This window comes from Melopsittacus undulatus, chromosome 4 (genome assembly GCF_012275295.1).
Source record: "Melopsittacus undulatus isolate bMelUnd1 chromosome 4, bMelUnd1.mat.Z, whole genome shotgun sequence".
Classification (NCBI taxonomy): domain Eukaryota; kingdom Metazoa; phylum Chordata; class Aves; order Psittaciformes; family Psittaculidae; genus Melopsittacus; species Melopsittacus undulatus.
In genome coordinates, this window is record NC_047530.1 from 21,247,175 (window position 1) to 21,271,811 (window position 24,637).

The following is a 24,637-nucleotide window of genomic DNA, read 5'->3' on the forward strand; positions in this document are numbered from 1 at the left end:
AAATGCAGATATGACAGGTGGCTGACAGGTACTTTGTCTATAATCCCTCTGAACTACTAGCAGGCACCTTCTTAAAGACAGTGATTACCATGAGAAACCTCTCCCAAAAAGTAGCACTTGCAGTAGCTATTTTAAAATGGTACATGAGATCTCTTCTGTTATTTTCAGAGGACAAATAACATAGGTCAAGACTTGTGGAATAATAATTATCGATTAATATAATAATAAAACAGACTGAAGAGTCTAAATAAAATAGACTCAGAGCCTGGGGCAAACTGTGTTTTCTAAACCATTTGGTAAAATGGGCTGAAGCAGCTGTTTGAGCTCAAGTAAATCAGGGAGAAGTTGCCTTTGAGTGACTGAAGGGCTAGCACAAAAGCAGCCATTTGGATTGGTTTTCTCTGCCCAGATTACAAACATATTGCTCCCTGGGTGTCTTTCTGCAGAGATACTGCTGTGACTGCTCCTCTCAAGAGATAAACAGCACATCACTCATATCAAGATGGTAGCCACCTTCTAGACATGCAGCCATTATTTTTCTCAGACCACAGAAATGATATGTCCAAGGCAAAACAAATGCGTAAGTAAATGAAGTCGCTCACAAAAATGTTTTTGCCTGAATAATTAATTCATCAGCAAAATTTCCCATAACAAAACATGTCCTAATGAGCTATCAGGAGGAGAGGAAATTCATCACTTACCTCACAAATATCAACTTGAGAGCACTGTTTGTGTCAGATGGCATAATTAATGACTTGAGAGGGAGTGTGAAGCAACAAAGCCAAAACCATAGTCCCCATCAGTCATTCCACATCAGTCTAACTCATACAGTGTTACTCGATCTACAGAGGATTATCCCGGCAGCTTAGATGGAGATATGGGGCTGAAGGGAATATGGGCAAATACAGTGCATCTGATCATGATTTATCCAGGTTGGTTTTATGCTTATCACTGAGGGGAAACGGCAGTTGATCGTGTAGCTTGTTTTACTTTGCTGTTTGGTTTTTGTGGTTTGTTATTTTTTTTTTATTTCCCAGAGAAAAAGAATTTACAGGCTTGGGACTTCACCCTCTCTGATGCTGAGCAAGCCGCCTTCAATCCCATGTCAGCACATGAGTCTCCTTGGGTTTTTTTCCCTGTGGCAGATGGGAACAGAAGTTCCTGTGCAGAAAGTCTCAGCAAGCCCCTTCTAAGTTGCAGGCAGGAGTTCTGGGATGTCGTGATCAAGATGTGGTTAGTCATGGTGGGGCTGTGGTAAGAAGACATCTGAACTGTGCTCCAAGGACAGCCAGTAGCTGATGCTTGGTTTAGAAAAGAATGCAGGATTCTGGCAAGTGCACAGTGATCGTTTTGTGACTGTTCCTTCTCAGCAATCTGCTGTTTAGACACTTCTTGCAATCAAGGTTACTTCTCAGCTCTGTGTTTAGGAGTCCTTGATAGCCTTTTTCCCCATTGGTTTCTCTAATCTCTTTTTAAACTGGCACTTATTTTTGGCCTCTGCAGTGTTCTGTGATGAGTGCCACAAAGTAATTATTGTGCTGTGGGGCATCTTTTCCTGCATTTTAGAATTTCTGCCCGGCCTGTATATTGGATATCCTCCATTCCCTGTGATATGAGAAAAAATAAATAAATATTCACCTTGCCTATCTACCCCAGTTTCCCCATGTTAGGGAAACTCAGCCTATTTAAAACTTCTTTGTAAAACACCATCAAATTTACTCCACTAAAGCAGCTGTGTATTTTAGAGGCTAAGTTCCAGTCTAGGATTTACATGAGAGAAGGGTATGAGAAATCCAGGCAGCTGCCAAAAAAGTGATGCCTGACAGGTTTGAATTTTACCTCTGCTCACTCCAGTGTGTGGTCGCTCCATCTGACCAAGTACTGCACTTCAGTAGCTGTCAGCCGGCTGAATGCAGCTGTTTCATATGTCTGTTAACATCTGCAAACATCTAACTGTATTTTCTGAATCTCTTTGATAAATGCTCCCTTGAGTTTGTTCATCAGCAAAGACAACTTTACATGGTCTGCAAGTGACCCTCATGTTTCACCTCTGCAATAACCCTCCTGAAACATAGCCCTGTGGTAGTTGGTGGTAAGATCTGAGCATGGGGCTTGCCTGAGGCAAAGCACCGTTGGCATCTGCTAGTCCTTTTTGTGGGCTTCAATGTAAGCAATAACTGAGCTTTTATATGATGTTGACCTCTCAAGTTAACTTCAGAGAACATTATCTGGCAAATCTGATGTGTCAGGTTTCAAAGAAAATAGTTTTCCAGATCAATCCAGGTCTGATTTCCTTCCAGATAAAGGACAAAACCCTTGGGGAACCCAGCACTTTGTTGAGGCAAGGTTAAGAGCAGTAAACTGTCCTTCTTTCCAGACTGAAATATCAGTGAAATCTTTTATGTTAGGAGCTCATGTCTATCCACGCAAGGTCAGGTCAATGCTCTATAACTCATCTTGCAAAATTGAAATACAATTTTTGATTATCAGAGTTGGGTAAGGATCAGAAAAATGGCCTGACATATTACATACATATATACTGACATAAGACTTTATTCAAGAAGTAGGTTTTGCAAAAAACCTACTTTTCCTGTAGAGATACAGCAAGATTTAAAGATGATATTCATTACATATGGTTTAGAATGCAGCTAAATTAATGTCTTTTCTGGGAATCCCCCCAGTGCCTGCCCCAGGACTGTATCAGAAACCTCTTAGGGGAATAGAAAAATAATTGTTTTGTTGCCCAATGGAAACCCGAACCTGAAAACCCATGTGCGGTATATTCAGGGTCCCAGTCTCTCATCTGCTGCTTTAAATGCTACCTAAGAACTAGTACAGTGCCTAAAATGATCATAAACAGCTCTGGGGTTAAGAAAGGATCTGAGACATGCAGGTGATCTCAGATTGGATATGACTAGAAAATTGGATTAGGAAATGACTTTACCTGGAACTGGACATGAATTGTGGTGTCTTGCATCAAAAAGACAATTCATGTTTAGATGGAAAAATGAAACTGTGATTGAGGGGAAACTCGAAATTGGCATCAATTTCATTTGGATTTTTGTGCTGGGAGGTGGGTAACTGAGTACAAGTCACATTCCTCTTGCCTTTTCCTTTCTTATATCCTAGCCCTGCAGTTTGAGCTCTACATCTGAGAGGATGCTCTGATGTCTTTTCAAGAGAGGTGTGGGGTAGGGCTCTGGTCCCTAACAGTGCAGAGGGAAGTGGATGCTTATCTTGGGGAATCAAGTAAGTGGCAACTGTCCCTGCCATGCACATACCATTGCTGTGCTGGTCTGTTCTCAGCTTGAGGTCCAGCTGGAGCTCAGAGTTATTTTCTTTCACTCCTATTACATCTGCTAACCAGGAGACAATGCAGGGGATCCCAACCCTGGGCAGCCCCTAACTGACACCAAAGATCAACAAAAGTTATAAACTTATTCTACTTCTGCTCCTGCTGCCACTTGCAATACCTTGTTGGGAGGATGACTATGTGGGTTAGGAACAAATCCACTCAGCCTGCAGGTCCTGGGGTGGCTGTGCACCCTCTTACTGCCACCACCCGAGGTTGGTGGCCAGAGTTTTAGAAACTGGGGCCAAAACTTGCTGGGATCCAGCAGCCATGTTGAAGTGTTTCTTTTTTTTTTTTTTTGGGGGGTGTTATAATTTCCCCCCCCCCCCCTTTTTCAATCTTCCCCCCCCCTTTTTTTCCTGCCTTTTTTTTTAACCACTGCAGTGGAGGGCTGCATTTCACCAACACTGGTGACATCAGCGTCCTATGTCATTAGGAGGATACCCCACTGTGGTGCCCAGCACTGCTGGGGAGGCACAAACTGATTTAACCCCCTGAGCCCCGGGGTGTATCAGTGGCCAGATTTTCCCGAAGAAGGGGTGATTCCCCACAACATTCTTTCCTTTCTGCTCCCCGCGCAAGCCCTAAAGCCATCAGTGGGGGCAGCTCGGGCAGTGGGAGAGGCAGCAGCTCTATTCGGAGGCAGTGCATTGCACTGCGCATCCTCCCTCCCCACCCCCTACTGCTTCAGGCTTCTTCCCTTCATCCCACTATCCGTCCCCTCCCCCGCAGCCCTTCCTCCTGCATCCTTCCCTCTTGCATCCTTCCCTCCTGCATCCCTCCCTCCTGCATCCCTCCCTCCTGCATCCCTCCCTCCTTCCTTCCCTCCTTCCGTCTGCCTGCGCAGAGCCGCGGACATGGCGCTCAGCAATTTCCTCTTCGCTCAGTGCATCTGCTACTTCCTGGCTTTCCTCTTCAGCTTCATCGTGGTGGTGCCCCTCTCCGAGAATGGCAATGACTTCCACGGCCGGTGCCTGCTCTTCACCGAGGGCATGTGGCTCAACGCTAACCTGACGGTGGAGAGGCAGCGTTTCACTGTACAAGAGTGGGGGCCCGAGGCTGCCTGCCGCTTCAGCATCTTCACCGGGCTCCTCTCCCTCCTGCTGGCCACAGTGCAGGCCTGGAGGACTCTCTTCTTTCTCTGCAAAGGGCATGAGGAGTAAGTATCCCTGGGGAAGGCAGGGTGTGCCCATCCCTCCTGCAGACTGGGGCAAGTGGGAGCATCCTGGGCGTGAAGCACTGGGCTTTGCACCATCCAGATCATCCTGCTCCCTAGGGGCTTGGGGTGAGGCAGTGTATTGCCTGTGTCTGTCTGCGCACACACACACCATGTACACCCCCACCTGTGTCCAGGGCCCTCTGGACGATGTTCCCCTACATGGGTTTTGGGTAGGGGGACCGATTCATCGCTTTGCACTCACTGACCTTTAGCAGTCTGCGGGCAACATCTGGCCAGCAAAGCTGTGATGGGCATAGAGGGTGTCTGGGGTCTTGGGGTGATGCTGGAGGCTGGGGCTAGCAGGTGTCTCCTGACCGTGGTCCCACTACATGTCCCTGTAAAAGGGGGCCTTCCCAAGATGTGCATCAGGTGTGTGGAAAACCTTGAAACAGGATACTTTTACATGGTGGGGGGAGGGCAGAAGGGAGAAGTTGGCGGCTCCCCTCTATTTTTTTTTCTGCTTTTGTGGTGGACATGGCAACTATTGCAGAGAACAACCATTGCCTGGTTACAACACAAGAGCAATGTTGAGCACTCCCTGCAGGAGCCACGGGGCTGCACTGGCAGCTGGGTACTGTGCTCAGGCAAACCAAGGGGCATCAGATCCCAGCAGGAATAGTGAGAAACTTGGTGGTCCTGGAAGCAGCTTAGGAGCTCTGTGCTTGCCGCTCTGGTGGTCTATCCTGTCACCTTGGGTAGAGTCCCTGACACAGGTAACCCAGCCTGTTGGTGCTGTGGGTCCAGGGCCCTCCAAGCATCCAGCTGCATAAAAATAGGAAGGCAGGAGCATGCACTGGTGGCTGGCTAGACTAGGAAAGTTATTTCCCCATGGTTCAAGGAAAATGCCAAAGGCAAATCACTTGTGTCCAGATCTATTTGTCCTAGAGGTTTTCTGGGTCAGTAGCTGTTACTCACATCTGGGCTTGTACAACACCCTGATATTGGTAATATCAGGAACTGTGTAGCAGTGTTGTCTCTCTGGCTCTTTCTGACCACCCTCAAGCTGCCTAATGACAAAACCTGCTGTAAGTATAGACTGGAAGCTTATTTCCATATTAAAAATTATCTTACAAGTTCTAAACATAACCATGTACTTCTTAATACATTTGAATTCAGCTTCCTCAGGTGACCAGATATCTATAGAGGGTTAGTTAAATTCAGGTGCTTTTTTTTCAGTTTTGTAGTTCAGAACTAGTTCATTTTTGGAAGAAACCAGCAGTAAAAATCTTGTAACAGTGAAAATTGGATCAGATATTTGGCCTACTTCTAGACGTGGCTATTTATTTCAAAACTCTTCAGAAGGCCCCTGAAAATAGTCCCAGAGACAAAGCAAGTTGGCATGAGGTAGCCATAGGCGTCACAGAATGGAAAAACAAAATGAGAGAGAAGCTGCTTGGAAACAGCATTTTCCTAGTAAGAAAAAAGGTCTGTCTTGTACCAGATCTGCTGCTGTCTGTCAAGCAGGACACACTGTTCTGATTTTAGACAGCTATTTGTTAATGCTTCAAATGGGTACAAAACCAGGTCTGTTTGGATGTAGAGATATATGTGAGCTACTCACCACAAATGAAAATTGACATTTCTGATTAGTTGAGGTAGTTGAGGATGGATCCCAATGACATCGCTCCTGATCCTGTCGAGCAGGACCACTGCTGCTGGGCCAGCCCCAGGGTGAGCTGTCCAGAGGCAGTCAGGGTTGGCACCCTATGCATCCTAGCAAGGTGGCCAATCTTCATGTGAATGATTGCTGCTGCAAATCCTTCTTGAAAAGGTCTCAACATCCCTTGCCTCCAGGACAGACAGAGCTCAAGTTCCCTGCAGGAGTAGCAAAAGCAAGTGCTAGCTCCCAGTCATGCTCTGGGCCTGGGACTATTTAGCCCAGCTGAAAGTTAGAGGTACAACTCAGATACTTCATTACTAGAAATACAAAGCAACTTCTATTTTTGACTCTAAGTATTTATTACTACAGGGCATTCATTCAGTCTAGAATGTGTAGCTTGAAATTCTGGTCTAAGACTAAAAATAGGTAAGGAAGAGAGCCAGTTTAGCACAGTTCTCTACCAGGATGCCCTAGCCTTATGAATCTCTAGCACATGATGATGTTTACTGATTGCCAAGTACAAATCAAGCCCTGCTTTGGCAGTGGAAGGTCAGATTCTGGACCCTGGCATCTCTTCTGCTGCAGAGTAGGAAGCAGAGGGAAGACTAGAGGTCCTGGGCTTGTGATGATCCATTGAATAATCCTAGTAGCTGTTCTTTTCCCAGAGCTCTTCCTAATTCTGATGTCAGCTCTGTTTTCATTCAGTGGACATCTCAAGTCTTTTCTGACTCTCAGGCCAGCATACCATGTTGAGGTGCACACTGTGGATATGGTCTTAGCAACACTTGGGATGAAATCTGGGATAGGCTACACCTCTAAAGCCACTTCAAACCAGGAACATTACCCCACTGGTAACTGTTTCATTTTAAAGAAAACCTCCTTATATGCCTCACCATATACAACCTGTAGAAATTAGGATTGTCTAGGTCAGAACATTCCTAGGATTCAAACACTGACTCAAAAAGCCTCTCAGCTTTTCATTTAATGAGCCACCATAGAAAACAAATTGCTGTTTTGGTTTGGTTTGGTGTTTCTTTGTGGTGAGTAGACTCCTTCTATCCCCAGCATAATGAAGGTGGCACTGGTGGGAAATTTGTCATATTCATCCTTACCACCTAACCTGGATAGGATGACCTCCTGGAGATGCCAATCTTTCTCCAACCTAGAGTAGATGCCCAGTTTTTAGGTAATGGGACTTTCCAAGTGCCACATAGGGCAGTTTCAAGTAGAGAAGGGCTTGACCAGATGGATGAAAAAAAGGATTAGAAAGTTTTCACTAGCTAGAATTAAGTAGGGGGAAGTTAAACAGTGAGGTTGGAATCCCCTAGCCTTATGGGACCACTGTAACCATCCTACCACATACCACTTCAAACACAGTATGTACCTAGAACTAGCCCTGGTTGGGCAGATTTAACAGGGCTGAGGTAAACTGATATTCAGCTGCCAGAAATAACGCCAAAGCCAGAGAATTTCCAGGAGAAGCTGGCCTGCTCTGCAAATTGCCCACAAAACTGAGATTGTTCTCCTATGATGACAGTACCTTGTGTTACATTGCTTAAAATGATTATAGCTATCAGTACTGTTTTTTTTACTTTTAGTTTCCTTCTCCTAGGCAATTTTTGTCCCAGTTATCGTGGGGACATAATTAGTCATGAAATAATTTTAGTTCCACTTACTATGTTGTTTAAGTTAGGAGCTCAGGTAGTCTTTTCAACAATTCTCCAAGACACAGGGGAGGACCTTCCAAAGGCAAGGAGGATTGAACAGGTAAATAAATGGTTAAAAGGGTGGTGTCATAATCAAGGGTTTGGGTGTCTTGAACATGGGGCCCACATTTGTAGGCCAGGCCTACTGGGGTCTGGTGGAGCTGCTCTGATAAAGAAAGGGAAGAGTGGCTTTGCTGAGAGGCTTGCCAGACTTGTCAACGATGCTTTAAACTAGTTGTGTTGGGGGAGGGGAGCATCATTCCATCCCAACACACCCAGTCAGTTGCCAGCACCTATAATAAATACTCTGAGCAATGTAGTAATATTCTAGCCGCTCCAGCCACTGAGCTGGCTTCATTTGGAGTTGGATCAGATGCCTCTATACAAATGCCTGTAGCATGGGGAATAAACAAGAAGAATTAGAGGTGTGTACACATCTACGGAGCTATGATATAATAGGCATCACCGAAACATGGTGGGATGGCTCCCTTGACTGCAGTGTTGGAATGGAAGGTTATAGGCTTTTTAGAAAAGACAGGCCCAGTAGGAGGGGAGGGGGAGTTGCCCTTTATGTTAGGGATAGGCTGGAGAGTATGGAACTCTGTCTGGGGACAGGTGATCAGTTAACAGAAATTTTGTGGGTCAGGGTTAAGGGGAAATCGGTGATGGGACACATTACTGTGGGGATATGTTACAGACCGCCTGATCAAGAGGAACCTGTGGATGAAGAACTCTACAGACAGATGGGAACAGCCTCATGCTTGCAGGCCCTTGTTCTCATGGGGGACTTCAACCACCCTGGCATCTGCTGGGGCAACGGTACGGCCTGGCACAAGCAATCCAGGATGTTCCTCGACTGTGTGGAAGACAACTTCCTTCTGCAAGCAATAAAGAGCCGACAAGGAGAGGTGCCCTGCTTGACCTCATGCTCACCAAAAGGGAAGGGCTCGTTGGAAATGTGACTCTCCAGGGAAGTCTTGGATGCAGTGATCACGAGATGGTCAAATTCGAGGTCCTCAAGACAGTGAGAAGAGCGTGCAGCAAACTCAGTGCCCTGGACTTCAAGAGAGCAGACTTTGGGCTCTTCAGGAACCTGCTTAGCAAGGTTCCATGGGATATAGCCCTAGAGGGCAGGGGGGCCCAAGACTCTTGGTTAATATTCAAGGATCACCTGCTACAAGCTCAGGAGTGTTGCATCCCGACCAGAAGGAAGTGCAGCAGGAGGGGCAGGAGACCTCCTTGGATGGATAAGGAGCTGCTGAGAAAAATTCACAAGAAAAAAGAGGCTTATAAAAGGTGGAAGCAAGGACAGGCAGCCTGGGATGAATACAGGGATGTTGTCCGGGTAGTTAGGGACCAAGTTAGGAAAGCTAAGGCCCAATTGGAGCTAAACTTGGCAAGGGATGTTAAAGATAATAGGAAGGGATTTTATAGGTATGTAGCGGCTAAGATACAGACTAAGGACAATGTAGGCCCCCTACGGAAGCTATCAGGAGAACAGGCTACACAGGACTTGGAGAAGGCTGAGGTTCTGAATGGCTTCTTTGCCTCGGTCTTCACTGGCAAAGGCTCTGACCACACCACCCAAGTCTTGGAGGGCGGACGCAGGGACTGTGAAAACTTAGACCCTGGGCCCACTGTAGGAGAGGATCTGGTTCGAGACCATCTTAAGAACCTGAATGTACACAAGTACATGGGACCTGATGAAATCCATCCGCAGGTCCTGAAGGAGCTGGTGAATGAAGTTGCAAAGCCACTGGCCATCATATTTGAAAAATCATGGCAGACAGGTGAGGTTCCTGATGACTGGAAAAAGGGAAATATAACCCCCATTTTCAAGAAGGGGAAAATGGATGACCCGGGGAATTACAGACCAGTCAGTCTCACCTCTGTGCCTGGCAAAATCTTGGAGCAGATTCTCTTGGAAGGCATGCTAGAGCACATGAAAAACAACAAGGTGCTTGGTGACAGCCAGCATGGCTTTACTAGGGGAAAATCCTGCCTGACCAATTTGGTGGCCTTCTATGATGGGGCTACAAAAGTGATGGACAGGGGTGGAGCAGTTGACGTCATCTACCTGGACTTGTGCAAAGCGTTCGACACTGTCCCACATGACATCCTTGTCTCTAAATTGGAGTGTCATCAATTTGATAGGTGGACCACTCGGTGGATAAAGAACTGGCTGGATGGCTGCATGCAAAGAGTTGTGGTCAACGGTTCCATGTCCGGCTGGAGACCAGTAACGAGTGGTGTCCCTCAGGGATCGGTGTTGGGACCGGTCTTGTTTAATATCTTTGTCGCTGACATGGACAATGGAATTGAGTGCGCCCTCAGCAAGTTTGCCAATGACACCAAGCTGTGTGGTTCAGTTGATACGCTGGAGGGAAGGAATGCCATCCAGAGGGACCTTGACACACTTGTGAGGTGGGCTGATGCCAACCTCATGAAGTTTAACCATGACAAGTGCAAGGTCCTACACCTGGGTTGGAGCAATCCCAGGCACAGCTACAGGTTGGGCAAAAAGGAAATTCATGGTAGTCCTGCGGAGAAGGACTTGGGGGTGTTGGTTGATGAGAAAATGAACATGAGCCAGCTTCAGTGTGCACTCACAGCCCAGAAAGCCAACCATATCCTGGGCTGCATCAAAAGGAGCGTGACCAGCAGGTCAAAGGAGGTGATCCTGCCCCTCTACTCTGCTCTTGTGAGACCTCACTTGGAGTCTTGTGTTCAGTTCTGGTGTCCTCAACATAGAAAGGACATGGTACTGTTGGAACAAGTCCAGAGGAGGGCCACGAGGATGATCAGGGACTGGAGCACCTCCTGTATGAAGACAGGCTGAGAAAGTTGGGGCTGTTCAGCCTGGAGAAGAGAAGGCTGCATGGAGACCTCATAGCAGCCTTCCAGTATCTGAAGTGGGCCTACAGGGATGCTGGGGAGGGACTCTTCATTAAGGACTGTAGTGATAGGACAAGGGGTAACGGGTTGAAACTTAAACAGCAGAGGTTTAGACTGGATGTAAGGAAGAAATTCTTTACTGTAGGGGTGGTGAGGCACTGGAATGGGTTGCTCAGGGAGGTAATGAATGCTCCATCCCTGGCAGTGTTCAAGACCAGGTTGGATGAACCCTTGAGTGATATGGTTTAGTGTGAGGTGTCCCTGCCCATGGCAGGGGGGTTGGAACTAGATGATCTTGAGGTCCTTTCTGATCCTGACTATTCTATGATTCTGTGACATTTATTTTTAAAATGGTGATTTTCATCATTACAGCTAACAAAAGCCATGCTGTGTGTGAACAATCCCCACTTATTTTATGTATTTAAAGCACCATCCTCTTAAGATGAAAAAAAATATCAAAATCAAAAGCACTTATATATAAAGATAATGTGACTCAAAATAATAATCTGTAGTTTTTCAATGTATTAGGTGTTCTTAATTAAAGCAGATGTGTTTCAAATGGAAACTGATATCTTTGTGCTCAGGGTAGGCTGCTTAGAGAGACTGCTGATGTTGTGTTTCAGCTGTTTATGAGTTACATTTTTCTTCCCTTGTATTGCAGCTCTTTCTTTTATGCCTTCCTGAATCTGCTGATCAGCGCCTTTGTGGTGTTTATCACATTTATTGCTAGCACTATAGTGAGTGTAGGATTTAACATGTGGTGTGATGCAATTACCGAAAAAGGAAGCATGCCAAATAGGTTAGTATTGAAGAATATGTTTTCTATTTTTTCTTTTTTTTTTTCATATATGCACAAATGAACAGTGGTGTTACAAACTGTACCTATTGCACACAAGGTGAGCAAGGGTGAGAAAGAATCTGTAATGTGCAAATCTAAATTTCTTCCATCTAGAACAACCCCCCCCCCCCAAATATATTTATTTATATATTGCTTTTAGTACCCCACAAAAATAAGTATGTTTCCATGGTGTTTCATGGTCTCATTTAGATTCATTATTTTATGCAAAAGAAATCCATTAGCTCAAAATGTTTTGTTTCCAAAGGAGAGCTAGATTTGGAAATGCTCTAAGAATAGGCAGAGTGTGGTCTTGTAAGCAGGGCAGGGGACTTTGAGTCAGGGCTCCTGGCTTGCTGTCCTGGCTCTACCACCGACCCACTGTGTGAGAGCAGTCAAGTCACTCATCCTGCTTGTGCCCCAGTGCACTGTCATCCAAAATTTGATGTGAAGATGCTGGCCTTGTAAAGGTGCTGTGAATGCCTGAGGGCCACAGAATTGAAAGTACTTTGCAAGTGTCGACAAGTTGTTGATACTTCTTTACAGTGCACAAAATGTGCAGCTCCTAAAATGGTCTGCTGTATCCAATGATGCTTATGCCCCTTATAGGAAACAAGATAAGTTGAGATAGGTTTTTTCCTATCAAACAAATAACAATGGAGAGGAAAAAGTGACATTTTATGTCATATGATATTAAATAAACATATTACTTAAAGCATACATTTATGTTGCTCATTGTCATATGTTGTAAAATGCCATAGTAAATGTTCTGTTTAGGGCTGCAACGATTAATCGAATTATTCGAATATTCGGTTAAGAATTCAATTACAAAAATGTCTAATCGAATATTCGGATAAGAACCCAAGATGACCGACAGCACTGAAAAGGAGAGAGAAGAGGCTGCAGAAATCAACCAAGAGCTAGAAAGACAACCTCAAAATCCTGGGAAATTTTTCACATCAGTAAAAGTCCAAGTTATTTGTAAAATATGTAGGCAGCCTCTATCTTACCATCAGAGTATCGTCTCCTTGCTGGAGCATTCGAAACAAAAACACCCACACAGTCCCTTCTTCTGAGGCTTTTCCTGATGAAGTCAAAGGTAATGGAGGCTCATACGCTTTGTTTCATTGAGGGGTACAGCAACCAACATGGGGTGATGCCAGGTGTGAATATGTGGGAGGCTTGGGGATAGTGGGTGAAGAGGGTTTTAAAAGTACTGTTTTCATAATAATTATTACAATTCCACTTATGGAAAATTGATGTTATCACTTACATAATTGTACATTAGTTTTTTATAAAGAAAGTAATTACATACCTCTTTTAGCCTAGTTTTAGAGAAGACTGGCAAGCAAACTGGTTACTGTGATAACTTAAATATCTCTTGATAGAATATTGCTGTTGTGACAGAAACAGATTTAAGATGTTGCTTTCTTTTGCCTGTTTGGAATCTCTGAAATAATTTTCTTTTTTTCCCCCCTCCAAATGCCTTCCTTGGGTAGCTGTGAAGAATTACAGGATATAGATCTTGAACTGAACTTAGAAAACTCTGCTTTCTATGACCAGTTTGCTATTGCACAGGTAGGTCAGACTATGTCATAGTTCTTTTCCAGTTCATTTGCCACTTTCTCATGGATCTGGGATTGCTGGAGCTGACCTACCTGAAATCAATGAGAATGTTTCCACTGAGTTCAGTAAGTGCTGAATCAGGATGATAGTGGTGGGCACATTTGCATTCTAAATTCAAAATAGATATTTTTGCATGCAGATATGTCAAAACTGATTCCGCCACTGATCTTGTTACTCATGATGGAAAATTTGTTTCTTCAAAGGATGAGCTCTGCAAAACTTGCGACACTGGTATCCTGGAGCTCTTCACTGCTGTTCAGAATAATGTCTGAAGCTATTAGCTTTGCCTTCCATGAGTTTTTCTGAGATGGTCTGAGCTATATAAATATCAGACCTTTGAAAATAAATGTTACTGTTGTTTACATAGGCTGTTTTCAAATGAATCTTTGAGAATTAGACCACTAAGACCTTTCTATTGCATAGGCTAGATCTAAGTTAACAGTCAAAGTCAGTGAATACTGGGACTTGGGCATTTGTGCATGTGAGCACACGCTAGATCTGCAAGGAGGATAGCCCCATCTATGTAGGGCTGCACCCATACACATGCTTCTTACGCTGTCCCTCATGGGAAGAAGCATTATGTTGCCTGGGGCACTCCTCAAAGGTAACTATGCCTTTTGGACACAAGCTAGTTTTGTGTCTTCATTGTCAGCACTGGTATATGGGTACCCAGCTCAGATGTATCTGCATGGACCAAAATACAGTGTCAAAGTGACCTCTTTATATGATGCTAGCCCAAGGCCAAGCTGTATTTTGTAGCAGATTTTGCTATTAGATCCTAATCTACCAGCTATTGGGAATTTAGCAGAAGTCAGCCTGTTTTATGGGTCTATAGATTTGAGTTCATGAGAACTAAATGTCCGTGTCCACCTTATGATCTCTGGGTGGATGGTTGGTAATCTATATATAAGAAAAGTAATTTCTCTAACAAGAAGTCATGCCTAAAAATTAAAGGTCCATGCAGTTGAAGGAGAGTTAGCGTATCACAGTGTAGATGGATCAGCCCAAGCCATTGGGTGTGGCTCCCTACATCAATCCCCATCCCTCCAAGACACTCCTGGGTAGAGCAGGCTAGCTCCACTCAGGTGCAGCCACTAAACTCCGCAAACAACCAAATGTGAAGAATCTGGAAGCACAACAGCTCCAGAAATGCTCCATTTGGCTTTAAAAGCTGAACCTGGTAATATCAAAGTGAATCTTGATTGTGACTGAAGAAACGCCCAAGTCAAATTCTATATCAATTTTCTGATATCTAGGGTATGGTAATCACAGTTGGATGAAGAGACAAGAATGGGTTTGCTTCTTCAGGGCAAATAAGATTCTTTGAAATGGTAGAAATAAAAACTCAAGAATAGACTAGACTTATGGGCTAAAGCAAACATTTCCTTATAAGTGCAATAATTTCCCACTGCAGGCTTTACTTAAAAGCAGTGTTTGTCCCTGTATCTGCCATGTTTCCTCTATTTGGATGCTTCTAACACATCAGAATGGGTCTGGGATTTTTACTGAATTTGGTTAAATCCAAGTAAGTTCTTTCATAGCAAAGATGCTGAGAAGACCACAGCAGTAGCAGGTGTCTGAATGCCTATAAGATAATATTTCATGAATGAAGTAGTGCTTAAGATATGAATGTAAAACTTCCAATTCTCTTGATATAGTCATATAAAGCTGAATTATTATACTCTTTATTTCCAGAGTTTGTAGAATAACTTAAAAGTATTTTTTACTGGTGAACTGAGATAATTGTAAGTATGTGCAGAAATAAGAGGATTTCCAAAGTGTGTAAGATATATAGGAACATAAACTCCCTTTAAAAAAGTGTCCCTTGCTTATCTAAATTGATTATTGGAATACACAGCTGTATTCCTGTCTGGAAATGTTTAAATATTTGTGTTCTTTTAATTAAAAAGTCAGTATATCAAAACTGAAATACTGGGATTCAATTAATGCTTCTTTGCTAAAGGCATCATAGAATCAAAATGGAATTTCTGCCAGAAAGTCTTACTACAGATGAGCTTCCTCTGAGTCAGGGGTGCCAACACTTCTGTGCCTGAACGAATGAAATTGCAATTATCTCTATGAAGTTAAGCAAGAGAGACTGTTAGTGATGGGACTTATTGCAGATCTGAGATTTTTAAGCTTAAGTCTCTAATGCCAAACATAAGTGACCCACCAGGCATTTGGATTCACTGTAGTGGGTTACTCTTGCTCTCAGAGTTCATACTGAACCAATTACCCCAGAATGTTAAGGTTTTATTTGTACAACTTTCTCAACAATATTTTGAATATAAATACCTCAACATTAACACTTCTGCAGGGGTAGTGGAAGGCCTGAGGGACTTAGGAAGACAGCTTTGGAGAATATCTCAAATCATACTGCAATTCTAAAGTAACAAAAGTGAAATTATCCCAAGAATTTTGGGCTAGCCAGAATGTTGGATATGGGAAGTTCAGATGATGCATCTCATTTATACGTATTTCTTTTTTCAAGTACTTTGTACTTTTTTTGCTTCAGTTTTTCTAGTATGTAAGATTTTTTTTTTCTTTTAAGCTAGGAATAATTTGTGTGGAGGAACAGTAGGGTCAGGACCTCACTGGGTGTGACTATGGAGTTTGGTCCAGCTGTTTTAATATTCACCTGTACAGTTGACTTTGTTTTTACAATACAGTACTGACCTCTTTGTAATTTCTTTTTTATTCTAGTTTGGTCTCTGGGCTGCCTGGCTGACTTGGCTGGGAATTACCATTCTGGCTTTCCTAAAGGTTTATCACAACTACAGACAGGAGGACCTGCTAGATAGCCTGATTCATGAGAAGGAGCGGTTGCTAGGAAGATCCTCTTCACGATCCTCTTTGCAAGATGAGAAAAGTGGAATGATCTAAAGTGTAAGCAAATTTCCAGGGCAGGATCTAGATTTTAATAATTAGTAGTTTGAGCTGAAGTTGAATCAGGGTATTGAGTGTGGGAGAACTTTTTTTTCCTGAAAAGAGATGCACTTGAGAATCACCCACTTCCTCCATGAAAAACTGTTGCCAGAAATATTCATATTATAATACAGATACTGTAACCTGCTCTTGCCAGCAGAGTTCCTACGGCCTTTTGGGGTGGGGGCCATTTCTGTGAACTGAGCTGGCAATACCAGGCTACAGAGTCCAGGATATGTCTTCAAACTATTCTGCAACAACAGTTGTCACTGTGGCTGTGTCCAGTCCCTCCTCTCCCTCTCCTTCCTTTTGCCAGTAAAGCCACCCCTATTCTCACCTTATTTTGTATAATTACAGCTCTGGTCCAGGTACAGATTCTCACTGTCTCTGCTTTTGCTATATGTATTGATGCAGTGCTGACAAACTTATTGCTCCTGCTCTGATTTTGAGTTCGTTTAGAGCATAGACCTGTGTTCCAGACTTGATATTTAATATGGGACAATGATAATGAATTTCATGAAACCACTATCTTATTACAGTATCTGTCAAAAGCTGTATTAGTAGGATGGATGGTGGAGAATTTTTGTGTTTTTTTTCTTAGATTTTGGCATGACCAACATTTGTTATGACTCCTGAGTGTAATGTAGCTAGCAATTGCTGAAGCTTGCATACTAAAAAATTAGGCTGAACAGGTAGTATTAATGCTTGTGCATTTATAAATGTAACTTGGTCCCTAACATTGTATACTATTCAGTTTTGAATATTAGAATTTGCTTGTGATATTTATTTCATATGGGGTATGCAAAATCACTATAAACATTTGCATTGTAAGTATCTCTATATATCTATAAATACAGCAAGGAGCTTGAACAGCTGAGTTATTTTATATATAGCTCAGTGTTGAATGGTTCCGTTTTCCCCAGTCATGGGCAGCAGTTCCAAGGCTGATGAATTTTGTTATGAAAAAGGGCCATTACTTATACAAAGCTCACTAATGGCTTTGTTGTTGCTTTCAGTTTTGCTTGGCTAGCGCTTCATCAGATAAGCTGGATGGTTGAGATGAGAAGTAGATCTGGTAATTAAAAGTGACTCAGATAAACATGGGATTTGCGTGGCAGGGAAGTAAAGTTGCGCTGGAGCTAGACAGTTATTCCCTGGTATACATCACACTGAAGACCCCAATTCAGCAGTTAATCTGAAGAAGATTTTTTGGGAGTACACTGATACTGCCAGTGGAAAATGTGTTTGAGTTGAAACTGAACTTATTGCAACACAGGTACAAACCATGCACAACTATATTACCTCTTAAGTAAGAAGGAATTAAGTACTGGCTTAAATAATTGGTTGAAACAGAATTTGAAGTCATAGCAAATCCTTGGATTAGTAAGCATTTTAGGCCATAACATCTAACATTACATTTAACAGCCAAATATTTCTTACAGACTTAGGGAAAAAAATCTCCATAGACTCTAAACAGGAGCCAGCCCTATAAACATCACTTAAAGGCTTAACTGGGCATAGCTATCTGTAGAGAGATCTTATTTTTCAGCATGATTTCTGCCCACATGGGAATGAAATTCCTTTGAAAGCTTTATAGCAGTGGCTTTTGTGTAGTTGTGAATTGTCATCAGAGGAGGAGTTCCTGAAGAGGGAGTCAGAGATCAAGTTAGTTAACACCAATTTAAAATTCAGAGATCAGGACTGCTGTAGTGCCTTTATTTATTCATTTGGTCAAATAAGTGGTAGACTCCTGCAGGTACCTAAGCCCTTTGATAAGGCATGGCCTTCCCCTTCATACCCTGCAGAAGAGCTTGGGTCCTGAAAGTCAGCCTGTTTTCTGTGTTTCATCAAACATAACTCAAAACATTTGCATAGCTCAAAAGTTGTTTCTCCAACTGTAAAAAACACTACTTCTCCTTCCAGTCTTACTTGGAATTTAAGATTAACCAGTGATGTTTCTTCCCACAAATTGCTTCAGCACATACCTTGCTCCTCACATGGAACTATGCTGCTGCTTTGTGTAATATATTTTATGGATGTTTCAAGTCAGACTTAGGCTGAAGTAACATGTGGGTTGGGACCACCATTCCTGGTCTTGCCTGGAGGTTTGAAGAACCAAGAAGCAAAGGATAACAAGTGTCTCTTCTTCATCCTTGCTCTGAAATACCAGGGCTTCAAGCCTTGTCTCTGGTTCTGGGGAAGAAGATGCTGCTCCTTAATGAGGTTGTCTGGAGCTCATGGTTTCTTCTACCTCTCTTTTCTCCTGTCTCAGGTTCTTTTCTTCTTTTCCACTTACAGGAGAAGCAGCAAACATTGATTTTGGGGTTTCTATCTTGCTGACTTTTGTGGTTATCATTTTCACTAATGTTTGTCACCATAACTCTATCTCACTGACACCATCGTCATTGTTATGCAGCTCAAAAGACAAAAGTGGGATCTTCAAAGCACCTGGGGCAGCCAGAATCCCACCTTGAAGTAAAGGTCAATAGGAATGAAATACTTCAGCCTTTGGAAAATCCAGTCAAGCACAAGCATGTGTACAGATTCACCTGTCAACTTTGGTATCAAAGCTTAGCCTACTCATTTACATGGGTGAATTCTTCTAACCCCAGTTGCATTACAGTGCCCATGAATGCAATAATCTTGGCAGTTGAAGTTGGCATGTAAACTGAAAAGAGGCTGAAGATCTTCTTTGAATCCCACATGCAGCTTGATTTATTTTTCGCAGCTTCCCTCACTTGACAAGGTGGGGTGAGGCTAGCACCCAGCTTGCAAGGATGAGTGATGCTTAAAAGTAAGGCTGTTTTGGAGGGAAGACCCTGTGCAGGTGAGAAGGCAAAGGGCAGGTGAGAAGGCAAAGGGTGTATTGCAAAGCTCTATGGCTAACTCAAAGGGAGGAAGGGTGTTGCGCAGTGTCCAGTTATTGGATCCGCTTGGGCTTCTTCATTTGTGTTTAGTTTTCTGCAACCTCTTCTCCTAAAGCTTGGACATTCAGGCCAACATGGTGATACCAGGTTGAAAATGTGCTACAATAGCAGTATTGTTTATAAACACATGCATACAGAGATACCTACAATCGTTGCTGTTAGTCATCCACTGCCAACCAGCATAGTGTGTGGCTGCAGTAGGAGTTTCTCTGAGTCAAATGTTGCATTTCTGTGATATTTCAGGGTTGTTTTTAATTTTCCATCTCCCAAAGCAGACCTCTGGGAACACTCTAGCAAGAGGTGTATTTAAAGAACTAGAGGCCTGTGCAATATTTATACTCGTGTTTGTTTATTGTTATATGATAGAAGGGGAAAAAACGTTGTGTTTGAACATTGTTGGGCTAACAGGAATCCTGTCTGTATCCAGATCCTAAATTTGTGCCTCAGACAACTTCCTTTTCTGATGGAAATAGCCCATTTTTATCTCATTGGAATGTTTGCTTTAAAGACCACAAATGTCTTTTTTTTATGCTTAAGCAATCTGAGAGGAGAGGCAGGTTTTGCCTGGCTAGTTTTCACACCTGACATGGTGAGAAAATGCTCATGTAGCTTCATGAGCACTGAAATGTCTTTAGAAATATTTCTATTTATGGTCCTAATGCCTTAAATTGCATGTTTCTACTTTTGTCCTCTATAAGAATGAGGAAAACTAACCTGAGATATACTTTAGTATACATAGATACGTATCTAAAAGTTTTTTATTTTTTTAAATGACAAAATGAAAATAATTTATGAAGCTAACAACTACATAGAAAACAACACTTTGATGTACTCCTGACATAGAAGGGAAAAACACAACTGCACTCTCTCAGAGAACTTAACATTTGTTTCTAGAAGTTAGAGAGCTATTTAGTTCATATATAGCAAGTGCTGCTTATTTCAGTGCAGGCATGTTATTGATAGTCTCTTTCCATACTGTTGTTGGGAAGAGTATTTACCTAGCAGTGCTTTCTCTTCAGTTTCTTTTTTCCATGCCAAAGAGTACAACTGAACTGCTATTGCAAACACAGATTAACATGAATGTATTCACCTGAGTGCTTCAACTTTTCTACCTCTTGTAGCTACTCTAACTTCTTGAACTGTCAATACTGTCAAAACTGACCATAGTCAAAAGAACTGAATCCCTGTGAGAGTTTAAATCTTATTTTCTTAGATAGGTAAAGGAATTAGGATTAAACACTTATTAGTTTCCTGTCAGATCCTTGTTCCTAAAAAAATGGGCATATGCACCCAAGAAGGGTGAATAGCACTTTGATGTGTCATAGAATGATTCTTTTAAATTCTTTTTTCTCACCAAAACAAAAAGCCAGCAACTGTGATTTCTTAGATGTGGAAGGTTGTATGTTACCTGAAATGTTACATTTCACAGGGGTGACAGAAAGTGATGAACTACTTGTTAAAATGCCTGTAACTGTCCATCCCCACCCCCTGCCACCACAGTAACTGTGAGGCACAGATTTAAGCTCCCCCTCTGCTTTGGGAGACACAAGCCTCTGTCCGCATGGCAAATGCTGCTACCATGTTGTTACCCTGGATTCCCCTCAAATCCTCCTATTAAAGCTATTCTACTTGGCTTGAAATTCCTGAATAGCAGTGTTTTAACCTGGTGTAGTTGGTGATTATCAAGGAGATCAAGTACTTGGCAGTAAGAGCTGCACACTGAAATAGTTTGAATTATTTGTATATGGTGAAAACCCAGTTTGAGAAGTTTTATTCCCCCTTTCCATTTGATGGTGTTGTAAAGTGAGGGTTCAGAGAATCTATCAGGAGGTGGGACTGAAGATTCTTTGTTACTGAAGACTCTTTGTTACTGTCTCAGGTGTTTTCTCACACAGGTGGGTGAGCAGTCCTGTGACAAAATTACTCTCTATTTACTTCTTGTTTTCCCCTTGTTTCCACCAAGATTTGAACAATATGACCCCAGTTTGTATGAAGGTTCTGAGGAGTATTTATGAATGTATGAAAAATTGCAGCTCCTATGTAAAAAAAATAAGTGTTGCAGATTTTCCCTGTTCTCAGCTGGGCTCTCTGGAATATGAGGTTAAACCCTTCCCTTTACATAAGCCAGGCCTGATTCAGATGACATGTTGCTCTAGGAAGCTCCCAAGGCTGTTGCCAGCAGATCCTCAAGGAACATGCTAAAGTTAGATAAGTGCTATGTTAAGGCACGGAAATATTTGATAATCATCTCTCATGATATCCCACATAATACATTCCAGAGTTCTTCACCCTCTCACTCCTGCAGCAGAGGAAATTATTATTTTGCCTATTAACACTGTGAAGTCCAATAGCTTGTCTCTGAGATACAGCATATCTTACTGTAACACAGAGGGTCTTGATCGCACCAGTTAACCCGTTCCACTTTCTAGGCTGCTGCAACAGCTTTAACCATCATCATTAAAAGAGTGTTCTACATTTGATTTTAAAAGTTGCTATCTCCTTATTAAAACACAGTTTGCTGGATTTGAAAGCAGTCCTTTCGCTAAATGACACCTCTGTGTTGAACAGCATCCTTCCAGGGGGAGAATTATAACATTGATGTCCACAGCCAGTGCAGACTGATGGTATCAAAGCAATTCTGGTCAAATACCCTCTGAATAAAACTATTGCTGTTTTTCAGCCTGAGTTACACAATTGTGGTCTGAAGTATAGCCCTAGGAGTTTTATAAGCAAAGCAAAACAACAACAATAAACTCCAACAGTTCCACTGACACCTCCTTCCCCTGTTTCCTTCAATTGCCAAAATCATTTCTGCAGCCTGCACAGCGGGTTTTATCACCATGAAGCTGATCAAGCCTTATTTCTCCCATCTCTTTCTTCTGTGGACAAGGATTGCTGAGGGGACTGGAGAGTGCCATATATCAGAACAGAACAGGTAGTGAGGAGAACTGTCAGCACATTTCCTACGAGGGATTTTGGCTTTCAGGCTGTGATATGAGGGACCCAGCATGGAACTGCCTATTGCTTACTACCTGCTCATATGGCTTCACAAACTGCAAAGAACCTCCTTGAAGCATGTGTTTGCCTAAACTCTGCTTCTGGAGAGAGCTACCTGTGTCAGCTGTGCAGATACCTATTGCAAAGGTGCTGGCATTGCCACCAGGTTTGAAGGGACTGCTTTTTAAACCTCTTCTTTCAGTGTTGAGAGATCCATATACCCTACAGCTGGCCATTGGCCCTGTGTAGCTCGTGGCTTTTGTGGGGAAGGAAAGGCTGTTACCAAATCTAGACCTGACGCTTTTGAAAGTAGCTCATTGAAATCCATTGTTCTAAAAGGTTTGGGAGTCTTTGGGAGTTTTGGATCTGAAGCAGATCTTTTTTGCTTATGTCAGTGCAGCCTCTCTGAAATGTATATCCTGTGGTTTATGTACTCATGAGCTACTGTCTCTTCTTATATCCATGTGGGAAAAGCTTTGTATAAAGAGGTCCTTGTGTAATGGGTATTTGGGGACAAATCTAATGACTTTTCATGACTTTTTTTTTAAACTATTGAAAGCAGTAGAGGGGCAGATCATCTGCTGATTTACATAGCTTAGGTTTGTGAGCCATGCTGAAGCCACACTAGTCCACACAAGCTGAGGGAATAGCTGGTCTGTTTTGAATATTATCTCTGTTGATTTGTATAGTCTTTTGCAGTGTAATGACTGCTGATTTGGAGCTTTAATTGCATGCATTTGACAAAATCAGAACTGGAGTGAGGTTTACTATTGTTTTGATATAGTCTCAAAAGGGAAGCTTTTTACTAGCATTTTAATATAGCCTTTGTAAATGCTTGGTAAATAAAAATTCTGAGTCCAATCCTTTTGCTAATGGAGTCACTGAAAAAGTTTCCTTTGGCTTTACTAGGAGCTGGAGTGGGTTCTATATAAATGCTACACTCTTGTGTTACTGAGTCTGCGTGTTTTATATATGGATGCTTTTTGCTGGGCAGTACATTGGCTTTTTATGATTTGGTGATACACAAATAAATTATTTGAAAAGTCAATATGTCTGTTCCTTTTTTTGAAGGTGAATTTAAATTATTACAATGTGAGATAAAAAATTGTTCTCAAAATCAGAGGTAGTGTCTTAGTTCGCATATTCATTCCCCAACTTCCCTATGCTACAGCTTGTATAGTCAAGGATATGGCCAACCATCCTAAGCTGCCTGAGCCATTTTAGTATCATCTTCCAGCAGTGAACTATAATTCCATAGAAGGCAGGGAGAAGATGTTCCCATATTAACATGCAGCTGGGAAGCAGCTTGTTACCAAATATAAAGAGGGACCAGAGGCTTCATGGACAGGTTCATATTCTAAATGACAACTGGTTAATTTTCTTCATGTAGCATCAGCCTTTCTTTTCAGAGGTGGGCCTAACGGTTCCCAATAGCTATCATGGAGCAAAAAATCAGTAAGAACCAAGTTCACATTATTATATTAGTTTCCTGAGCTATCCCTTGAGGGCACCTGGTAATACCCTTTTTCTAGTCACATGCTCCCAGCCCTTCTGCTTGATTTGAAGTAGCAAAAATCAGAAATTACAATTAAAATTACTGCTATGGGATTCTTCTGCTCCATTAACTTGTTTCCAGACTAGCAGCATTGGAGAGATGAAGGGAGGGAATGGGAGTAGAAGCAGTCTTTGAGACCGTCTTTTAACAGTGCTGATGCTGAGTGCTTTGAAAGGTTAACGTAAAAAATCTAGTGTCATTTCACTGTGTCCTTTTCTATCTCCTCTAATCATATGAGTATGGATATGCCTGCTAGTGCAATCAGGTGCTGTTGATGTGGTGAGCCTGCCTAAAGTGGGTGTTGGCAGCTGCCCTCCATTTGTGCTGCAGGAATGTACTGAACACTGTAAAAACGCTTAGCCTGTACTATTGTGGTCTGCTGATTTCTGCTGTGCATTAATTTCATACTCATTGCATAAGGGATATTAGGCAGCACTTCTACCCTTAGGCCCTGCCATTAGCTGATTTTCATGAACAGATTTCTGTCTACTCTCTTCTGGCCCTGTGACTCCTGCCACCCTAAACACTGCTCCTGGAATGTCCACCTACTTGCTCTCTGCTTCAAAAATTGCTGCCCTTCACCACTCCCTCTTTCATACCTTTAAAGCTAAAACATGACAATTTCCAAGCTGGATTAAAAAATTGCTCAGAGCTGGTTGGCTGCAGGATTCTTGACTTCCAAAGCAATTCACCAGGCTGGCACCAGAGTGAATTCAGGTTGACCATGTGTAATGACTTATGCACTCCCTCTCCTTTTTTACCTTTTTATGGGCAATTCTCAGGAGCTTTACTAGAAGGAAATACTACTCAGCATGGCTGGCAAAAGAATAATTACCCAACATGGCCAATTCTGTGTAACTTCAGAGCTCCTATTAGCTCTTTCTAGCTCACAAAGGTGTCATACCTAGAAAAACATCATTGAACAAGAATAAGGAGAAATCCCATCTGGCTCACAGCAGTGAGGATAGATCTGGGTTGGATAAAGAACAGAAAGAAGGGG

The 24,637-nt window shown here is 42.6% G+C and overlaps 1 protein-coding gene across 1 annotated transcript; it reads left to right on the forward strand.

Annotated features, from left to right (window-relative positions):
• The first annotated feature begins 4,033 nt into the window (after positions 1–4,033).
• On the forward strand, positions 4,034–23,130 carry TMEM179 (transmembrane protein 179). The gene is made up of 5 exons (XM_005149586.3): positions 4,034–4,511; positions 11,434–11,571; positions 13,107–13,185; positions 15,937–16,119; positions 21,976–23,130. Exons 1-4 carry the CDS (start codon positions 4,210–4,212, stop codon positions 16,114–16,116), a joined length of 699 nt encoding a protein of 232 aa, XP_005149643.1. The 5' UTR covers positions 4,034–4,209; the 3' UTR covers positions 16,117–16,119; positions 21,976–23,130.
• The last annotated feature ends 1,507 nt before the right edge of the window (positions 23,131–24,637 follow it).